Source organism: Bombina bombina, chromosome 5 (assembly GCF_027579735.1).
Source record: "Bombina bombina isolate aBomBom1 chromosome 5, aBomBom1.pri, whole genome shotgun sequence".
In the NCBI taxonomy this organism is placed as follows: Eukaryota; Metazoa; Chordata; class Amphibia; order Anura; family Bombinatoridae; genus Bombina; species Bombina bombina.
In genome coordinates, this window is record NC_069503.1 from 316,724,352 (window position 1) to 316,747,170 (window position 22,819).

The following is a 22,819-nucleotide window of genomic DNA, read 5'->3' on the forward strand; positions in this document are numbered from 1 at the left end:
AAAAAATAATAATAAGGCCAACGACCATCAGTCAATGCACCAGCTATACATGGTTGCCTAGCAACCAACTCGCAACAATATCTAAGCAAGTAACACAGTATACTGCCGAGAATCAAACAAAAGGACATCAGCATCCCAAAATTAATATATACTCAAAGCCCCATCCATCCAGAATCGTAGAGCACTACTCGGCACAAAACCTAACCATCATAATGAGCAACCATCAATGCACATACACCAACACGTACAGACCATACTGGGCTATGATCACATACATACTTCAATGTGTCTATACCAAGTGCAGCCATTCATACAAACAAATCGAGGACCAGACTGAAAACCAAACACCCACCTAACAAACTAATCAAAAGCCATTTGCAACCACAATCTTACAATGAGAACAGTCACATACATACTTAGATATGCCTATACCATGTTCAGCCATTCATATCCACGCAGCAAAAACCATAACCACACAGATAACTCAGACAACTTAAAGAAAACATTGGTAGTCCATGGTCATATTTAATGATCACATACATACTATGATGTGCCTGTACCAAGCGCAGCCATTTATGCACACATGCCAAAGACCAGACTAGACACCAAACACCAACCAAACAATCTCATCAACAGCCATTCTCACCAAACATACTAAAATGTAGGGGGTGTCAATGTAAAGTCCTTTGCAGTGCTTTTCTCTCTAACACTTCTGAGCCCATATAACTTTTTTGAGCAATATTTTTTATTAATAATTTTTTATCAGACAGTGTTATTATGGTTGTAACGGTACTTTAAAAATATATTTTGAATAATTTTTTCACCTTTTCTCACATATTAACCAGAGCTTTTATTATTTATTATTATTATTATCAGGTATTTATGGAGCGCCAACAGATTCTGCAGAGCTAGAGCTCTGAAGGCGCAAACCTGATGAGTGTAAATTGCGACTGCTCTCATGCGTTTTACTTGCATTTACTTTTAGCTTGTAATAGGCATGCTCCTTCCGACATGCTCAAACAGCAGCGAATAACCCAATATTGCTCGCATGAAACAGCATGCCACTCGTAATCGAGCTCTAATTCTTTAACTTCGGCAAGGGAGTTAAATAAATAGGTAATGTCACGGATACCAGACAGCCAAGGCTGCTGTCACGGACGCTGGGCTGCAAGGGTTAAACCCCTACCCCCCTACTACCTCACCCCTGTTGTTCCTCAGTGGTTTTGGGCTCCTCGGAGCAACTGCAATCTCTAGGAGTCTTTGTTTGCTTGTTTTTGTGTTCCTAGAAGAGAAGAGCTGGTCTCTGAACGGAAAAACCCTCCTAGGCTTGCTGGGCTACTAGAACTCCTGGTTGGCTGCTTCACAACGGACACCTGCCTAACCCCTCTCACGGCTTGCCGGGCTCCTGGAACTCCCGGTTGGCCACAGAACAGCAGGACACCCGCTAACTTTACCCCTGGTCGCTCCAGCTGCCCTTTGCCCCAGACCGCGGCCCTTTTGGGGATTGGTAGCCTCTAGGGAGAACTGTATCACTGGTCCCCAGTAACGAATCACGCAGCTTTTTGGACTTTGGCACCTGGGGACCAAGAGCTTTCAAATGACACCCTGGAAGTCCCGAAACAGCCCCCTCCCCCTCTATCTTTACCGGGCTTTAACTCTGCTGCGGAATCTGTTGGCGCTCTACAAATAACCGATAATAATAATAATAACTCCGGTCCCCAATAGCAGATCACGCTGCTTTTTGGACTGTGGCATCTGGGGACCAAAAGCTTTAAAATATCATCCCCCGGGATCACCCCAAAACAGCCACCCCTGGGTCCTGGGATTCTGTGGGACTGTGGCTGCTATGGAGGCGCCAGTCTGTCTGGAGGGGCAGGAATGGCGGGAAAATTGTGGGATTGCCCAGTGTCTTTTCACAATGAGCTTTGTGTATAAAAGGAGTGTGTTTTTTCCAATAAAATCAATTATTTTTTCCACCTAAAAGCTAGTTGTTTAGTTATTTGGGTGTGGATTGCTGTAATCACTTCTTCTCCGCTACATAGCGGCCCCTTGTCTGGGGGAGGAAGGACCCTCTGGCAGAGCTACCTAGTCGGGGTAGCTGGAGTCTGACACAGGGTGGGACCCTGAATACTGGTGCTGTCAGGCATCAGGGGTCGCTACAGGCTGTGGTCACTTGCCAGCTACATAGCAGCAATCGGCAGGGAGGAAGCAGGACCCATTTGGCGGAGCTACCCAGTCGGGGTATCCGTCACAGGTAAATTCTTGCTCAGGAGCCGCAAGTACTGCTGCTCCCTATCTGAACACAGCAGTGATTAGCAGGGTTGTGTGACTGCTGCTGCTAATTGGCTCACTGACTGTTTCCTACACTAGAACAGCAGTTCTCTGCGGCTCCCAAGTGAACTTTGCGGTCTTATTTCTTTCATGTTGTCATACCTGTTACATTGTACTCATAATGGTAACAGTTCTTGTTCAAGTTGCATGGTTCTGTTTCAATAGCAGCATTACAGGTTTTGCCATCATCTGGTTGGCGAATGGGTGTTGCATTTCTTTCCCGGTAGTTGGTTCCATCACAAGGCTTGGAGACAAAGAAACAAACAGTATAGTAAATTATAAATGAAAAATGTGTTTTGAAATGTTTACATATTTTAGAAACGTTAACACTATTAATTAATAAGAATTTAACAACAGTGAACAGCAAAAAAGCAAATTAACTGAAGCAGTGTGTTAAAATATTGAACATGTCATAATTAATGCTTCAACAGAATTTGCATAATAATGAAAACCTTGAAGGCATAATCATGTTATTAAAAAAAATTACATCCTAATTAACATATTAAAAGTTAGCAAAGCATTCTGGGCAAACCTCAAAAATAGAAAATTACCAAACAGTATTATATTGGAGTTTGATGTTTTCATGTAATGTGTAATACAGATGAAAGTGCACTCACAGCATTTCATATTAACTAACTAAATAGCAATCAAAGCAGAAGGAAATAAACAATAAGAGAAAAGAAGTCAATTGATGAACCCATGCTCACTAACACACAAGCAGCTCAAAAAAGGAGTCCCTTCAAGACCTCTAAAAAAGGAGATATAAAACTATTAACATATTTGTAGAACTGCTGCGCAAAATAAATGCAAATTGCTAAAGAGCCTAAGCAAACAAGATTTTAGAATAAAAAATATCCAAGTATGTTTGTCGGACACAGTCATGCACAGTAGATACTGCATGAGACAAACATACCTGGCCTTAACCCCTTAAAGACCAGCGCCGATGCGCAGTAGAGACTGCGCAGGAACAGCACTGGTCGTTAAGCCCTTAAGGACCTCTGCCGCGATCTCCCTAAAAGTAGCGAGATCGTGCTATTTTTGCATGCCGCACAAGTAGGGCAGTGCAGAAATAGTCTTCCATAGGTACTGAAGCAGAGAGGAACACTCTGCTTTGCTGGGCTGAAGTTCTGTGCCGTTAGAGACGGCACAGAACTTCCGCGCAGCGAATATTAACACATACATATATATGTATATAAGCTTATACATATATATTTAATGGGACCACACAGTTCCCATAGACCCCTATGTAAATGCACTTTTCAGTGCTGTTTTTTTTCTAACACCCCACTCCTGCCAACTTTACCCCCAAAATACTGCCTAGTGCAGTTATTTTGTTGAAAAATAAAGACGCTGCTATCTTTATTTTTTAATAAAATAGACAGCATTATATTTTGGGTGCATTTGGGGCACATTAATAAAATTAACGAGAGATCTGATATCTGGTTAATTTTATAAGCACTAATTGCTTTCGCAAGCTCACGGTAGAAATAACCAGCCACTTGCAATGGCTGGTTAATTATCGTGCGTTTGCAAACCCACTCCGCTTGTTATCTAGCTCAAAAGCTATTAAACAGAATCAAATCAAATACACAAATCAAGAAAATTGTCCCAGATTAGCCAAAGTCTATAAACACTTTTAAAAACAGTTTTCAATATATACAGTATATATATATATATATATATATATATATACATATATATATATATATATATATATATATATATATATAAAGTAGTGTATGTTATAAACTTGTTTCGGCCACGCTGACCAACAAACACAGTTGAGTAAATAAATATTTCGAAATTCTAGAATTGATTAAAAATCTCAAGTAATTGTGCTTCCTGGGATCAATTCTACCCCTAACACTCTCTCCATTACAGTTTAAACCCAACCACGGTTAGAAGTCTCAAAGACAGATTGAAATTTCACAAAACAACAATACATTATTCAATATTTATTTTAATAATATATAATGGAAAAATATGTCCTTATTTTACTCTCTCCATAGAGGCTCTTCGTACTAAAAAGGACATGAAACACCTCTTGCTGTATAAATTGTGCTTTTTCACCCCCTAGAAATGATCTTTTAGGCCTCTCTTTGGATTGTTGTACAAGCACAAGTTTTATGAAATGTACTTGTCCCTCCAACAGTCAAAACATTCTAAAACAGTGACTATTTAGTTCAGTGCACAAGCTCATTTACACTGGCCAAAGTAAAAGAGGCCAGTAACATGGATTGTATTACAAGACCAGAGACTCATAGTTTGCATTCTCTCTCCTTTACTACTCAAATGAAGCATTTTAAAAGTTAACAAGTATAGCAAAAACGCGTTTCAACGTATTACACGTCTTTATCAAGAGCATACATTAAAACAAGTAAAACAGGTAAGTAAAACCAAGTATTGGTTTTACTTACCTGTTTTACTTCTTTAATGTATGCTCTTGATAAAGACGTGTAATACGTTGAAACGCGTTGAGCAAATAAAACCTTTTATCCTTTGTTGAAAGATTGTCAAGATCTTGTTTTGCTGTGCTGAGCTGGAATCTCCTTATTTATGGAGTAAGTTACTAAATTTTTTCAATTATACACTGGATACTTTTGTCATTTGGGTCTCTATTCATTTATAGTCTACTTTTGGATAAACCTGAAAATTCAGTATTTGACTCCAGGAACCTGTGGACTCTTGCCATCTGACGCTACGTTCCCTTTCAGCTGTAAAGATTTATCTTATGGAGTGAGTATACTGCACCCATATTAATTGGCTTCAATATATGCATCAAGCCTTTTTTCTCTTTACTTACTAGAGAAAATCACTCAATAGACCAGCGCCATCTACTACTACTATCTATCTATACACAGTCACAAGGGAGAGACTGCAAGAAGGCTGCAGTCTGACCTAAAGGAGAGTATCAGTTCTTAGTTCATTTGTACAGAATATTGTGTGTTTTTTTTTTCCATCTTGCACCTCTGTATATTGTTTTCCTTTAAGTCTAACTCTAACCTTAACCCCCCTAACGTAAATATAATTTAAATAAATCTAAATAAAATTCCTATCATTAAATAAATTATTCCTATTTAAAACTAAATATTTACCTGTAAAATAAACCCTAAGATAGCTACAATATAACTAATAGTTACATTGTATCTATTTTAGGATTTATTTTTATTTTACAGGCAAGTTTGTATTTATTTTAACTAGGTAGAATAGTTATCAAATAGTTATTAGCTATTTAATAACTACCTAGCTAAATTAAATACAAATATACCTGTAAAATAAAACCTAGTTACAATTACACCTAACACTACACTATAATAAAATTAAATCCCTAAATTAACTACAATTAAATAAAATGATCTAAAGTACAAAAAAACCCCCCACTAAATTACAGAAAATAATAAAATAATTACAAGATTTTTAAACTAATTACACCTAATCTAATCCCCCTAACAAAATAAAAAAAGCCCCAAAATAAAAAAAGCCCTACCCTACACAAAATTACAAATAGCCCTTAAAAGGGCTTTTTGCAGGGCAATGCCCCAAAGTAATCAGCTCTTTTACCTAAAAAAAAGTACAATACCCCCCAACATTAAAACCCACCAATCACACACCCAACCCTACTCTAAAACCCACCCAATCCCCCCTTAAAAAAACCTAACACTAACCCCTTGAAGATCACCTTTCCTTGAGAAGTCTTCACCCAACAGGGCCGAAGTCATCAACGAAGCCGGGCGAAGTGGGCCTCCAGACGGGCAGAAGTCTTCATCGAACCTGGGCAGAAGAGGTCCTCCAGATGGACAGAAGTCTTCATCCAGACTGCATCTTCTATCTTCATCCATCTGGCGCGGAGCGGCTCCATCTTCAAGACATCCGACGCGGAGCATCCTCTTCTGGTGACGTCTTCTTCCCGAATGAATGTTCCTTTAAATGACGTCATCCAAGATGGCGTCCCTTGAATTCCGATTGGCTGATAGAATTTTATCAGCCAATCGGAATTAAGGTAGGAAAAATCGTATTGGTTGATGCAGTCAGCCAATAGGATTGAGCTTGCATTCTATTGGCTTATTGGAACAGCCAATAGAATGCAAGCTCAATCCTATTGGCTTATTGGATCAGCCAATAGGATTGAACTTCAATCCTATTGGCTGATTGCATCAACCAATAGGATTTTTCCTACCTTAATTAGATAGAATTCTATCAGCCAATCAGAATTCAAGGGATGCCATCTTGGATGACGTCATTTAAAGGAACATTCATTCGGGAAGAGGACGTCGCCAGAAGAGGATGCTCTGCTTCGGATGTCTTGAAGATGGAGCCGCTCTGTGCCGGATGGATGAAGATAGAAGATTCCATCTGGATGAAGCCTTCTGCCCGTCTGGAGGACCTCTTCTGCCCGGCTTGGATGAAGACTTCTGCCCGTCTGGAGGACCACTTCGGACCACTTTTGGCTTCATTGAGGACTTCGGCCAGGTTGGGTGAAGACTTCTCAAGGTAGAGTGATCTTCAAGGGGTTAGTGTTAGGTTTTTTTTTTAAGGGGGGATTGGGTGGGTTTTAGAGTAGGGTTGGGTGTGTGGTTGGTGGGTTTTAATGTTGGGGGGGTAATGTACTTTTTTTTTACAGGTAAAAGAGCTGATTACTTTGGGGCAATGCCCCGCAAAAAGCCCTTTTAAGGGATATTTGAAATTTAGTATAGGGTAGGGCTTTTTTATTTTGGGGGGATTTTTTATTTTATTAGGGGGATTAGATTAGGTGTAATTAGTTTAAAATTCTTGTAATTATTTTATTTTCTGTAATTTAGTGTTTGCTTTTTTTGTACTTTAGTTAATTTTATTTAATTTTATTTAATTGTAGTTAATTGTAATTAATTTAGGTAATTAATTTAATTATAGTGTAGTGTTAGGTGTAATTGTAACTTAGGTTAGGTTTTATTTTACAGGTACTTTTGTATTTATTTTAACTAGGTAGTTATTAAATAGTTAATAACTATTTAATAACTTTTGTAGCTAGTTAAAATAAATACAAAGTTGCCTGTAAAATAAAAATAAACCCTAAGCTAGCTACAATGTAACTATTAGTTATATTGTAGCTAGTTTTGGGTTTATTTTATAGGTAAGTATTTAGTTTTAAATAGGAATAATTTATTTAGATTTATTTAAATTCTATTTAAGTAACGGGGTGTTAGGGTTAGGGTTAGACTTATGTTTAGGGGTTAATAAATTTAATATACAAATCAACCAATACCATATGGTTAAAAAAATAAAAAATCCAAGCCAATGTGGCTAAATAAAAATGTGTTAAGAGAAATTAGGAAGAAAATGTAGGGCATTTAAATTATTCAAAGATAATAGAACAGACTCAACATACCATATTTATAAGGAATATAACAAAGCATGCAAAAAAGCAATCAAATTAGCCAAAATTGAAAATGAAAAATTAATTTCAAAGAACTTAAAGTCTAAGCCTAAAAGGTTATTTAAGTACAATAATAGCAAAAAATCTAAGAACGACAATTTAGGTACATTAAAATTCATGGAGGGTAGCATGGTTAACAGTGACAGGGAGAAGGCTGAGGTATTAAACCAGTTTTTTTCTTCAGTATACACAAGAGAGGAACCAATGGACGATACTTTGGAACAAACTAGAACATGCCTGCCCATACCATTAACTGGGTTATGTATAGAGGATATCAGGAAAACCCTGGATAATATTAAGGCAAATAAAACTCCAGGCCCAGATGGAATACACCCAAGGGTGTTAAGGGAATTTAGCACTATTATATACAAACCTCTACTCTTAATTTTTCAAGACTCATTATATTCAGGCATGGTACCCCAGGATTGGCGTAAAACTGATAAGGTGCCACTCTTAAAAAAGGGAAGCAGGGATGATCCAGGAAGCTATAAACCAGTTAGTCTGACATCAATAGTGGTGAAGATATTTGAAGGGATTATAAGGGATTATATTGATGAGCACATTTGTGTAAACAAGATTATAAAATCAAATCAGCATGGTTTGATGAGATATTGATCATGTCAAACTAATCAAATTAGATTCTATGTGGAAGTAATAAAAATATAGATAAGGGGGAATCAGTTGATGTGATATACTTAGATTTTGCAAAGGCATTTGATACAGTGCCAGATGAGAGATATCGATGCACAAAATTAAGAGACTAGTAATAGCTGAAAATATTAGCTCATGGATATATAACAGGATAAAAGATCGGGAGCAACGAGTAGTAGTGAATGGATCATACTCAGATTGGACAAAGGTAATCAGTGGAGTCCGCCAGGGATCAGTACTGGGCCCTGTTCTTTTTAATATATTTTTTTTTTTCATAAATTTTTTATTTGTTTTAAACAATATAATACAGCAACTGGGGACTCGCAGGTCCCCTGCACAATATAACACACGACAAGTCTGTATGAGAACTAAAAAAAAAAACTAAAAAAAAACTGACTTGTATGTTCAACAGACAGAAAAAGAGGTTGGCACATTTCAAGATAGCTTTTAAAGGAGGGGGGGTAGGAGAGTGAGGGGGGGAGGGGAGGAAGGGACCGGAATAAGGGGAGGAGGGGGGGACATCTCAGGCGGTTGCCCCTAAGTGCCCAGGGAATAATCGCTTAGGCCCTAACTGGAGGTATCCATTGAGTGTCGTGTGCGTCTTTCCAGTCTGCCATTTCAAATAGATCTACTTTGTCCAGACTATAGTATATGTCCTTTTCCATTGTATATAGGTAGGCCACAGTGTTAAGGATATCGGACCACCTTGGGGGAATTGATTTCTTCCAACATCTAGCAATATTGGTCTTAACAGATGACATGAGGTATACGCAAAAAATCTGCTGGTGTTTAGGGAGGGTGTGTAAGTTTAAGTGGAGTAGTGCCATTGCAGGGTTTTTAGGGATCACAATCTTAGAGGCTGCCAGAGTGCAGAAGCACGAGTTCCACAGGGAAATTAGCTTTGGGCACTCCCACCACGTGTGGAGCATATCTCCAGGGAGACCACATTCCCTCCAACACAGGGGTGAAGTCAATGGAAACATTTTGGATAGCCGCGTAGGGACAAGATACCATTGAGAAATGACTTTGTAGTAAGTCTCAAACATTGTTATACAGTGTAATGATTTTTTAGTTAAAGTGATGGACCTCTGCCAGGAGTTTACAGAAATGTGGGTGTGAAGAGCAGCGTTCCACTTTAGTAGGTGTGATGCCAGGGCAGGAGGTACGGTGCCTTCAAGCAAACCGTAATGTCTCGAGAGAGGCTTGTGGAGTCTACGGCCCCCATTCCACACAGACTCCCATGGAGTGAGCTGTCGAGAGACAGGAGGGAGGAAACCCCAGCTGGAGAGGAAACTTTTTATTCTAATGAGTTCAAAGTGAAGAAAGGACGGGATATTTTCACAGGGTCGGCCCTGAGACAGTGAAATAAAACCGTCTCCATTAGACCTTGACCAAAAGTCAGAGACTTGTTTGACACCTAGTCGAGCCCAAGTATTGGGATGTGCTTCCACGAGACCTGTAAGAAGGCCTGGGACAGAGGTGATTGGGGAGGGGTGAGGTGCGATCAGGCTGCGATGCCGGATCTTATCCCAGATAGCCAGACACTCAAGTACTACAGGATTATGTATGCCTAAGGTTCTGCGGCTACGGACTGGGGTCCAAATTAAATCCTTTAGGAAGATGTCGAAGGGTAGTGAGGCTTGTTCAACCTCTCTCCATCTGTCTTTAGCGTGGCGCACCCCCCATTGGGAGATATGCGTGAGCATGGCTCCCTCATAGTACTTGACTATGGATGGGGAAGCCAGCCCTCCTAGCTCGATAGGCAGCTGTAAGGTTCTATGGGCTATACTGGGGGTCCTATTCTGCCAAATAAATTTTGTGCACTCACTTTGAAATTGTAACAAGAGGTGAGTAGGTACTCTAATTGGGAGGCATCGAAACAGATAAGTGAGCCGAGGAAGAAACGACATTTTGAGGGAAGCTATGCGGCCCATCCAGGAGATGTTCTTGAGGTCCCATACAGATTTCAGAACACGTAAGTCTGCAAGAAGGGGAGATAATTGTCTTGAACCATTTGCTTCAGATTGTTAGAAATCTTTACTCCGAGGTGCATAACCCATTTGTCAGACCATTTGAAATCAAACGTATTTTGTAACTCCGTGACATAATTTTGGGGGTAACCCCACCAGTAAATTTCCATCTTGGAGGTATTCAGTTTATAAAAAGAGAGAGTACCAAAGGTCTCCAGGATTTCCAAAAGTCTTGGGATTGTGCGGAGAGGGTCTGCAGAGAAAATCGTAACATCATCTGCAAACAGAGCAATGTTATGTTTGGTGCCGGAAAGTGTAATTCCTTCCAAACCCGCGTCGGAGCATATTGTTTCAGCAAGTGGCTAGATGGCCAGAGCAAACAATAATGGGGGGAGTGGGAAACCCTGCCTCGTTCCGTTAAAGATGGAGAATGGGGCCGATTGAAAGCCTAAGCCCCTGACCACTGCCGTAGGTCTGGAATATAAGGCTTGTATCACGAGGCATATGTCGGAAGGAAACTTAAAAGCGCTGAGAGTCTCCCAGAGATAACTCCATCTGACTCTATCAAAGGCCTTCTCAGCATCTAAGGAGATGACTGAGAAAGGCTTGTTCAGTCTCGTCGACTCGCAAACAATGTTGATAAGGCGCCTCGTGTTATCTGGGCCCTCGCGGTTATGTATGAACCCCACTTGGTCTGGATTAATTAAGCTGGGCAATAGTTTGCATATACGGTTGGCCAGAAGTTTAGAATATATTTTAATGTCTACGTTGACTAGCGAAATGGGTCTGTAGCTGGGGCAGAGAGAATGGTCTTTATTTGGCTTAGGAATCATAATGATATCAGCCTCCAAGAATTCTTGCCCAAAGTTTCCCTCCTTCCTGGCCAAACTGAAGAACCGGAGAAGCAGTGGCATCAGTTCTTGACTGTAGGTTTTATAGAACTGTGCAGGGAAACCATCAGGCCCCAGAGCCTTAAAGGGTTTAAGACCCTTAATTACTTGCTTAAGTTCAAGCAGGGAGAATGGGTTGGTCAAGACCTCTTGCTACTCTGACGTTAGGGTTGGAAGGTTTAATGAATCTAGGAAATGTCTAATCTGTTGTATGGAGGCAGGAGTTTTGTTTTCAGTGTTTTCGATGTTATAGAGTTTAGAGTAATAGTCTGAGAAACAGTCTCCTATCTGTGAGGGGAGTCTGTGTGTCTTGTTATTATACAAAATTTCGTGTATGCGAGACGTGTTATTCCGCTGGCGCAGTCTGTGGGCTAGAATGGTGTCCGCTCTGTTGCCTTTATGATAGAATAACTGCCTAAGTTTTGTGAGGTTTTCTTGCGTGCGACACAGCTCTAATTGGTTAATGTGTGAACGAACTGCCGAAATCTGTGCTATCAAAGCATCCGTGGGGTTGGCTCGGTTGGTGGATTCAAGAAGTCTGAGTTTACAGTGGGCTTGAGCAAGGGTGAGTCCAGCTAGTCTCCTAAGTCGGGCCTGCTTGCAAATTATATAACCTCTAACTACAGCCTTGATGGCTCCCCATAATGTGTCATCTGCGGTCTGTCAATTGTCGTTAAGTTGGATGAGTTCTGCTATGTCTCTGCGCAATTCTTCCCTAAAGGGAATGTCCGCCAGGATATGGCGTGGAAGGGTCCACTTACTGTTGTGTGAACCAGGGTCATTCGCACGTAGGACCGCAAGGACTGGATCATGGTCTGACCATGAACAAAGGGGGATAGTGGCCTGAAGGACTGAGTCTAGGGTTGCTGCTGAACAATTAAGTATGGACAGGTAAATGGAAAATTAAATTTAATATGGGAAAATGCAAGGTTCTAAATTTTGGAAGTAAAAATAAGCAGGCAACATATTATTTAAATGGGACAAGACTTAGCCAAACAGAGGAGGAAAGGGATTTAGGAGTAGTAATAGATAACTAAAGATGGGTGCACAATGCAGGGCAGCGGCTACAAAGGCTAATAAAATACTAGCATGTATTTAAAGAGGCATTGATTCAAGAGAGGGAAGCATAATTGTGTTACTATATAAATCCCTGGTAAGACCTCACCTTGAGTATGGAGTGCAGTTCTGGGGACCGATCACAAAAAAAGATATTGCAGAACTAGAAAATGTTCAGAGAAGGGCCACAAAGCTAATAAGGGGAATGGAGAATTTAAGCTATGAGGAGAGGCTAGCCAAACTGGGTCTGTTTTCTTTAGAAAAAAGGTGCTTGAGAGGTGACAATTAATTTATATAAATATATTCAAGGCCCATATACAGAGATGGCAGAAGCTCTGTTTATTCCAAGAAAATTGTTTGTGACAAGAGGTCACAATTTAAGGTTGGAGGAAAGGAGATTTAATCTCCTGCAACGGAAACGTTTTTTCACAGTAAGAGCAATAAAATTGTGAAACTCATTACCAAAGGAGGTAGTGAATGCCAATACCCTAGAAACAAAAGAAACAAAATTCATGGATATGATTGCTAGTATTAAATGAGTCACCTTTTAGTGCGATTATATAAGCTTAACTGGAGCTTTTTGTATTTTAGATTTGTATCGGTTGAACTCGATGGACTTCGGTCTTTTTTCAACCTCATCTACTATGTTTATGTTATGTTATGTACATTTCCAATGGCATTGATAACATACAAAACAACTGATTTAATTGAATGCCATTCAAATGCAATGTTCTAATTCAACCAATAATGAAAGTCTATAGCAAATTAGAGCAACACATTATTTTATCAGCATGGCCCTTTAAGGTGCAGCAAAGGAAAACAATAATTTATTTGCAAACCAATAAAACTGAATATATCTTAATATAGAGCCCCATTTAATTATTTTATTTAGAATTTGTAAACTATACTGTATGTGCAGAATGTTTAATTGATCTGCTCTAATGAACTTAATGTAAAGAAACAGGGATATGAATAGTAATACACAGATACTGTACAAATGGAATCAGAGAGAAGCAATCACACAATTAACAAAAAAAGTTATCTCAACAAGCAAACTAAAGACTGAACCCTTTGTTTTTCTAGGCACAATACATTTAACTAAGATGTGTATTTGGTAGAAAACAGGAATAAAATGGAAAATGAAAGTGATGTAGTAAACCCTCTAGACAAATCATCATATGATGCCGAATCAAACATTGGAAACATTTAAAAAAAAAAAAAAAAAAAACAATATTATTTTATTTAAATGATGTTTTTATTTATATCAGATTTCTATTTATTTAAATAGGATTTTTTTTAATTAAAATGTTTTTTTAATAAAAAAAAGTTTCTATTTAAGGTACAGTACATTATAATCCAAAGCTATAATGATTCGTTTTTAAAATGATGTAGCATGAGGCTTTATATTTATGGCAGTAATGTTTCATTTTTGGTAAAGCAAAAATGTTATAAAATAAACATACAAGTTGAGAAATAGACCTTAAACGGACATAAATCCAACATTTTTTCTTCCATGATTCAGATAGATTTTACAATTTTCAGATTTAAGATTTACATATTTTGTCAACTTTGCTTCATTCTCTTGATATCCTTTCTTGAAGGAGACCAGTACTCTACTGGGAGCTAGGTGAACACATTGGGGTATATTTATCAATGTGCGAGCGGACATGATACAAAGTAGCGTATCATGTCCGCCACACATTGATAAATGCAGACAGCATAAGCTGTCTGCATTTATAATTGCAACAGCAGTTCTTGTGAACTGCTGGTGCATTGCCGCCCCCTGCAGATTCATGGCCTATCGGCCGCTAGCAGGGGGTGTCAATCAATTTTCTGTTCGTGGCCTCAGAGCAGACGGACAAGTTATGAAGCAGCGTTCTTTAGACCGCTGCTTCATAACTTCTGGAAACAAGCGGCATCAAGCTCCATACGGAGCTTAATAAATATGCCCCATTGTGTGAGCCAATGACAAGCAGCTACAGTAGTGCATTGCTCCTCAGCCTGCCTATGTATGATTTTTAATAATGGATACCAAAAGAATAAAGCAAATGAGATAATAAAAGTAAATTGAAAAGTTGTTTAATATTTCATATTCTATTTGAATCATGAAAGTTTATTTTTTGACTTTACTGCCCCTGTAATCCCATTGTTTCCCTGCAAATCTGTGTTCACAGAATCAACCCTTACTAAGTTTCAAAAAGATTGTTTGGAGTTGAATAGATCTGCACAAGGACCTAAATGTGAGGAGACAGGGGCAAAGCAATAAAAATGAAATATAATGTTATTGTTTTAATTTAAAAAAAGCTATTTAAATTGATATTATTAGGGCAATCATTACGTTTTGCCTTCCAATAAAGTACAGCTGAAAAGTTGATCACACATAAACGTAATAAACATGAGCTATCTATGTATTTCTCAAGGTATATAACTAAATCAGTACTTTCTGATATAACTGGAAACATAATCTGAATTATTATTGTAAAACAAAGAATTATGTAGAAAAACATGTTTTAAATTGATTTAAAGCAAGTCTTACTGCTAGTGATTTAAATTGTGATTTAAATAATAATTTAAATCAGCTTGATTTAAATCAATTACACCCTGGAAATTCCCATTATAACCATAAGGGCAATTTTCAGTAATACAATAATGAGTTATCCATCCTGAGAAACAATGGAAAATGTGTTATTATGATTGTGTTGACATTGCAAAGTGCTTATCAGTGGCCATTATTCTGCCTATAATTATTAACGGATGGATTGGCTGGAACCCATTATCCCATAAGATAAATACAATGTCTATTCTTCACAGCATGAATCTCTTATGTCACAAAATATAAAGAAGTATAACTAATTTCCATGAAGAAACAGGTTTGTATGACTGATCACACTATTCTATTCTTATACAAAACAAGGTAATGCTTACAGTTCAAAATGTACACAAAGGAACATTTGTATTTCTCTGAAACACAACTTTATGATATTACCGCATAATATGTCTGTGACATGAGTGTGTAAATATTTTTGTGATTAAAAAAAAAATTGAAGACAATTTGGTGTTGTCAAATTATGAATAAAAGAACTTGCTATGGAACAATTACATAAAAAGTTCTACCAGACACCTCTATACCACTTTTCCTATTTTTGTTTTTTTGTGACTGAAATAAATTATTTCCCAACTAGTCCACTGGCCAGCATGTTACGCAATCTCTACATTATTCAAGGAAAAAAATACTATGAATAGCAATGATGTTTCAGCAAACTTACCAAGGAACATCGTGTCCATTGGCTCCATTCAGACATCACACAGTCTTCAGGACATGGCAGTTTACAGTTTCTAGCTCCAAGTGGCATCTCTTCTGGTTCACAAAGGTAGTCCTCTACAACATCTGTTGGACCATCTACTGTGTTTTGCATGCATCTAAAACAAAAACATAGTTATGAGCCATTTTTTCTACATTTATTCAGTGCTATAATCCAAAGAGTTTAAACCTGAACAGAAGTTGTCAATAAAAAACGAAAATAAAAATAATAATAGTACAAAAGGGACTTTCGCCCAAATACTAAATGCAAACCAAACTGAATAGACTAAGCAATTTATCCATGCTATCTTCAATAAACCACAACAGGATTTTCATAAAGCAATCACTTAAATCCTATGAATTCTAAGACTTTTATAAGTTTAAGTGAGAACTAAATCTATGAGATCAATAAAGTTGTTTGACACAAGAAATTCATGATATTCACAACATTTTCTAAAATCTTAAAATGCTGCATTTGCCTCTGAGAGTCTTGGTTCATTAATATGGACTTTGTTATAGCTAATAAAGCATTAGGCTTACCGCACTTTCTTGGTCTGCACACCTTCTCCACAGTTATGTTTCCGATCTACATTTGTTACTTTGCATATGCTCCATGGTTCTGTGACCCAGATATACTGATTGCAATCACTGTGACATGGAACCACTTCATACACCTGTAATAATATTCTTTTTTATAGTTAAGCAACAAATAGTCAGATTGTATAAGAGAACATAAATGTCCTTATCAAGCAATTGGCCAGAAACAGGAGTAATTAACAGCAACACTCATTTTGAGGGTGCTGGGAAACTCTAGATGCAGCAGTACCTTCTTATGGTTACTCTTCATGGGAACTTGTATACCCATTAAAGAGACTGTGTACTGTATTAATCCCTCTCTCTTTTTATATATATATATATAATGATACATATGGGCAGCAGATCCTGTTCGTCGAGCTGAGAAGCTTGTCTGCTAGCTGCTTCATACATGGGGGGTCAAATTGTGTTTAAACAGTTTTTTCACTTAACCAATTATATCAGTTCATGATGTTATTTAACTTTTTTTTTTTCAAATAATTTTTAGTAATTTTATAATTAACATTTTTAAATGTCTGAACACTACAATGTAGTTGTCTTTTTTTTTTTTTAACATTTTGATTAAACTTGTAAACAATCATGTTTATTGACATGCAAACTAAGCATGAAAACACTTTGGAAGACAAAGTAGGGAAATAAGCCAATATAAGACTGAAAGGAGTCAAAATAATTTTTTAAGATGTTGAGGCTGTTGAAATAGAAAAGTAAAAAAATCCTCCAAAAAGCAACTCAATGAATTGGGATACCAGACTCGGATCCTTACAATGCAAAGTACTGGAAGAGTTTGGTATGGTTTGGAATTACTTTAAATTTGGAGACAATGTAGAAGACCATACAAAGCTTTTAATGGATTGGAATACATGACACAATTATTTTATTTATTCATACAACTATTATTACTATTATGGTGATCAATTAATAACAGTTTTTAGATAGATTTCTTAAATAATCAATAATGGAGGTCTTTCAGGAAATGCATCTTTTTTTCCATTAACAAAGCAATCAAAATCTTTCCGAGTCAAACACAGCTGCCATGAGATTCAATCTCCATTTTCCCACTAAAATTGTGTGTGTGGCCATTTCAGAGAGTATTGCACAAGTGCAACATCTTAGAATTATTCAAATTCATCTCTGAATATTTAAAAACATTTTTGTAGCTTATCAACACCTTTTGTTTGTTGAATTTGAAGTGTCCATTTTGTTGTACAAAACTTGTGGTCAGAGAGATTGGGATCTAATAACGTTGTTGTGTCCAGGCATCAAATGGGTGACATTTCTGCTATATGCTCAGATTAAGTCCGAGAATTGGTTTTATCATTTGCATTGTGATTGCTCTGAACTTGAAAACCATAAGACAAAAAACAGGATTGAAAGGTTGGAATTAACCCCATTGTGTTCTGCTAGAGTATATTATACACTTGAGGACTGTATCTGGAAGCATTGATTTCAAATCCACATGCACTTTATGAGAAAATGAATAATCTATTAATTGTTATGAAGTTGTAGTACTAACTTATTCTAAAGTAGAATACAGAGTAGTTAGATCAACATGCACTATTTAATATTAACAATGCACATGTATAATAAACAATTATATAAATGACATGTACATGTTTATAATTAGGAAATTAAAATATTCTTACCTGTGCCTGTAGAATGTGACACAATGAAAAAAAGAGAAGAAACCCCCATTAGAATTGGACCAAGAAACTAATACAATGTAAAACTTAATATGACTGTATAGCTATTTATCAAGCAGTAAACTTGCCTATACACAGTATGTTAATTGATTCATATTTTAGTGTGATCTTTGTTTTGGAATGAAATTTGCAGTCCAGTCAATAAAATCTTAAAATAGTCAATAGCGTTTATTTTACTATTTTGTATATGTAGGTACTGAAGTTATCAGCTCTTACTGTGTTAATTCTAGCTACAAAAGATCATGCTGCAAGTCCGAACAGTTGTCGATGTATTTTGTTTGAATACCCAAGACCAGGGCTAGACTGCGACCAAAAGTAAGCCTGGTTATTTTAAAGCAGAGCAATGTACTTCCTCCTCTTTTATTATTTAACCATATCACAAAACTGCCAAGCATAATGTACTAGTTTGACATTTAAAATTTGTTGTACCACCTTCCACAGATAAATAGTAAAAAAAAGAGTTTATAAAAAAAAAATAATCAGAAGCTATTGAAGTTTACATTTAAATAAAGAATAAATGCTTATTGCTCATCAACCTGTGTAGTTACAGTCACTCAAAACAGCAAGAATACACCCAGACATTCACAGACACCCACGTGCACACACAAATGCACTCCAGATTTCCACAATCACAAAAACAGACCACCACATACATCAATAGGCCCCATTGCTTCACTGTAACTGTCATCCTTCCCCATAGGTTACTTCATGACAGTGAATATACACTTGTGAAGCCTTCCTGTACAAATATGGTGGCAGATGTTCTGTACAACAGCACTGTAGTTACAATCTTGGAAATCCTACCACCACGAAGGCAAATTCCTGCACTATAATGTGAGCCTCTTTTATGGGAGTGGGGGGGACCAAGAGGGGCAGACATGATGCAGATGAAGCCCAGGTACCACCAGGCCCCCCGTAGGAATGCCATTACTGATTGAAAGGCCAGAGAGGGGGCTTAGATGTGTGGGCCCTGTCTTAATCAAGACCTTGGAGACCCCAAAACTCAGACCTGAGTCTCAGGCAGGACACAGTTAAACCCAAAATTACAATTCACAGATAGACACAAGGTAATAAAACAAACTATCAGTATGGATAACAGGCAGACACTAGGAACCTGAAGATATAAACCACTCTGCTCTGATGGGATGATATAAAATGATTCTCCAGAACTGGAAGATCCTTAGTGAAATTCTAAAAAGGCAGATTTTGTTAGACTTCTCTAGACTTTAGACTTCAGATTAAGGTTTATTACATTAAAACTTTGCACTTTCTATTTTGATTTTTTTTTATACAGCAGTGTATTTAAGATTGTGATTTTATAAATTCTTATTTTGCTTTCACAGTTTGTGTAACTTTAAAGGGACAGTCTACTCCCGACTTTTTATTGTTTAAAAATATAGATAATCCCTTTATTTCCCATTCCCCAGATTTGCATAAGCAACATGGTTATATTAATAAACTTTTTTACTTCTGTCTTTCTAAGCCTCTGTAAACTGCCCCCTTATCTCAGTTCTTTTGAAAGACTAGCAGTTTAGCCAATCAGTGCTGACTCCTAGGTAACTCCATGAGCGTGAGCACAACATTATCACTATGACACACATGAACTAATGCCCTCTAGCTGCAAAAAAATGTCAAAATGCACTGATATTAGAGGCAGCCTTCAAGGGTTTAGAAATTAGCATATGAGCCTACCTAGGTTTAGCTTTACCAAGAGAACAAAGCACATTTGATGATAAAAGTAAATTGGAAAGTTAATTATAATTACATGCCCCTTAGTATTTTTATGTGTATATTTTATAATGTACATTGCACTTTGTATTGCTTCAATTTAAAATAAAACTAAAAAAAAAAACTGACAGCTTCAGTTTCCCAGTGATCTTTATTATTTTCTGTGGGCCCAATAAGCAAATATTCTCTAGCATGGAGAGCAATTATTGTACAGCCTTCACAGGGGCTGAACTCACTGAATTCTATAAGAAAAAGGAAGGAACCTGGAAGTCCCAGAGAGATGAGAGATGCCTAACTTAAAAAGTAATGAGGCTCTCTGGGATACAGAATTTAACAGGGGAGAGAGAAATTAACATGAGAACACCTGGGGCTGATATAAAATCTCCGTTTTCAGCAAATACAAATTAAACTGAAATGTTTTCACTACAATTAAACTTGTTTTACTATTAGTTTAGTAGATATTACTTTTCTGTCAGTTGAATAGATGCATGGAATGTTAAGTAAACTTCACCTGAATACAGCTGGCGAGTAAATTCAGTGAGACCAGTTTAAGAATATATAACCAATCTGCCTCCATCTTGTCACTTTTGCATTTTATATCTTGTCAGCATTTCTAAGCTAACACTGAACTATTATGTTTCTCAATATATTTGCTTTTGTTATTCGCAACCTTAGGCCTAGATTTAGAGTTCGGCGGTAGCCGTCAAAACCAGCGTTAGAGGCTCCTAACGCTGGTTTTGGCCGCCCGCTGGTATTTGGAGTCAGTGATTAAAGGGTCTAACGCTCACTTTGCAGCCGCGACTTTTCCATACCGCAGATCCCCCTACGCCATTTGCGTATCCTATCTTTTCAATGGGATCTTTCTAACGCCGGTATTTAGAGTCGTTTCTGCAGTGAGCGTTAGAGCTCTAACGACAAGATTCCAGCCGCCTGAAAATAGCAGGAGTTAAGAGCTTTCTGGCTAACGCCGGTTCATAAAGCTCTTAACTACTGTACCCTAAAGTACACTAACACCCATAAACTACCTATGTACCCCTAAACCGAGCTCCCCCCACATCGCCGCCACTCGATTAAAAATTTTAACCCCTAATCTTCCGACCGCCACCTACGTTATACTTATGTACCCCTAATCTGCTGCCCCTAACCCCGCCGACCCCTATATTACATTTATTAACCCCTAATCTGCCCCCCACAACATCGCCGCCAGCTACTTAAAATAATTAACCCCTAATCTTCCGACCGCAAAGCGCCGCCACCTACGTTATCCCTATGTACCCCTAATCTGCTACCCCTAACACCGCCGACCCCTATATTATATTTATTAACCCCTAATCTGCCCCCCACAACGTCGCCGACACCTGCCTACACTTATTAACCCCTAATCTGCCGAGCGGACCGCACCGCTACTATAATAAAGTTATTAACCCCTAACCCGCCTCACTAACCCTATCATAAATAGTATTAACCCCTAATCTGCCCTCCCTAACATCGCCGACACCTACCTTCAATTATTAACCCCTAATCTTCCGATCGGAGCTCACCGCTATTCTAATAAATGTATTAACCCCTAAAGCTAAGTCTAACCCTAACCCTAACACCCCCCTAACTTAAATATAATTTTAATCTAACGAAATAAATTAACTCTTATTAAATAAATTAATCCTATTTAAAGCTAAATACTTACCTGTAAAATAAATCCTAATATAGCTACAATATAAATTATAATTATATTTTAGCTATTTTAGGATTAATATTTATTTTACAGGCAACTTGGTATTTATTTTAACTAGGTACAATAGCTATTAAATAGTTAAGAACTATTTAATAGTTACCTAGTTAAAATAATAACAAATTTACCTGTAAAATAAATCCTAACCTAAGATATAATTAAACCTAACACTACCCTATCAATAAAATAATTAAATAAACTACCTACAATTACCTACAATTAACCTAACACTACACTATCAATAAATTAATTAAATACAATTGCTACAAATAAATACAATTAAATAAACTAGCTAAAGTACAAAAAATAAAAAAGAACTAAGTTACAGAAAATAAAAAAATATTTACAAACATAAGAAAAATATTACAACAATTTTAAACTAATTACACCTACTCTAAGCCCCCTAATAAAATAACAAAGCCCCCCAAAATAAAAAATTCCCTACCCTATTCTAAATTAAAAAAGTTACAAGCTCTTTTACCTTACCAGCCCTGAACAGGGCCCTTTGCGGGGCATGCCCCAAGAAGTTCAGCTCTTTTGCCTGTAAAAGAAAACATACAATACCCCCCCCCCCAACATTACAACCCACCACCCACATACCCCTAATCTAACCCAAACCACCCTTAAATAAACCTAACACTAAGCCCCTGAAGATCTTCCTACCTTGTCTTCACCATACCAGGTTCACCGATCCGTCCTGGCTCCAAGATCTTCATCCAACCCAAGCGGGGGTTGGCGATCCATAATCCGGTGCTGAAGAGGTCCAGAAGAGGCTCCAAAGTCTTCATCCTATCCGGCAAGAAGAGGACTTCCGGACCGGAAAACATCTTCTCCAAGCCGCATCTTCTATCTTCTTCCATCCGGTGCGGAGCGGGTCCATCTTGAAGCAGGCGACGCAGATCCATCCTCTTCTTCCGATGTCTCCCGACGAATGACGGTTCCTTTAAGGGACGTCATCCAAGATGGCGTCCCTCGAATTCCGATTGGCTGATAGGATTCTATCAGCCAATCGGAATTAAGGTAGGAATTTTCTGATTGGCTGATGGAATCAGCCAATCAGAATCTAGTTCAATCCGATTGGCTGATCCAATCAGCCAATCAGATTGAGCTCGCATTCTATTGGCTGATCGGAACAGCCAATAGAATGCGAGCTCAATCTGATTGGCTGATTGGATCAGCCAATGGGATTGAACTTGATTCTGATTGGCTGATTCCATCAGCCAATCAGAAAATTCCTACCTTAATTCCGATTGGCTGATAGAATCCTATCAGCTAATCGGAATTCGAGGGACGCCATCTTGGATGACGTCCCTTAAAGGAACCGTCAGTCGTCGGGAGACATCGGAAGAAGAGGATGGATCCGCGTCGCCTGCTTCAAGATGGACCCGCTCCGCACCGGATGGAAGAAGATAGAAGATGCGGCTTGGAGAAGATGTTTTCCGGTCCGGATGTCCTC

The 22,819-nt window shown here is 38.0% G+C and overlaps 1 protein-coding gene across 1 annotated transcript in view; it reads right to left on the bottom strand.

The window, feature by feature from the left end:
* THSD7A (thrombospondin type 1 domain containing 7A) overlaps window positions 1-22,819 on the bottom strand; it is a 596,458-nt gene that overhangs the window by 80,364 nt on the left and 493,275 nt on the right. The window contains exons 16-18 of the mRNA XM_053714101.1: window positions 16,153-16,286; window positions 15,578-15,731; window positions 2,434-2,575 (exon numbers count right to left, since the gene is read on the bottom strand). Coding sequence (XP_053570076.1) covers window positions 2,434-2,575; window positions 15,578-15,731; window positions 16,153-16,286 — 430 coding nt within the window. The remainder of the gene's footprint in view (window positions 1-2,433; window positions 2,576-15,577; window positions 15,732-16,152; window positions 16,287-22,819) is intronic.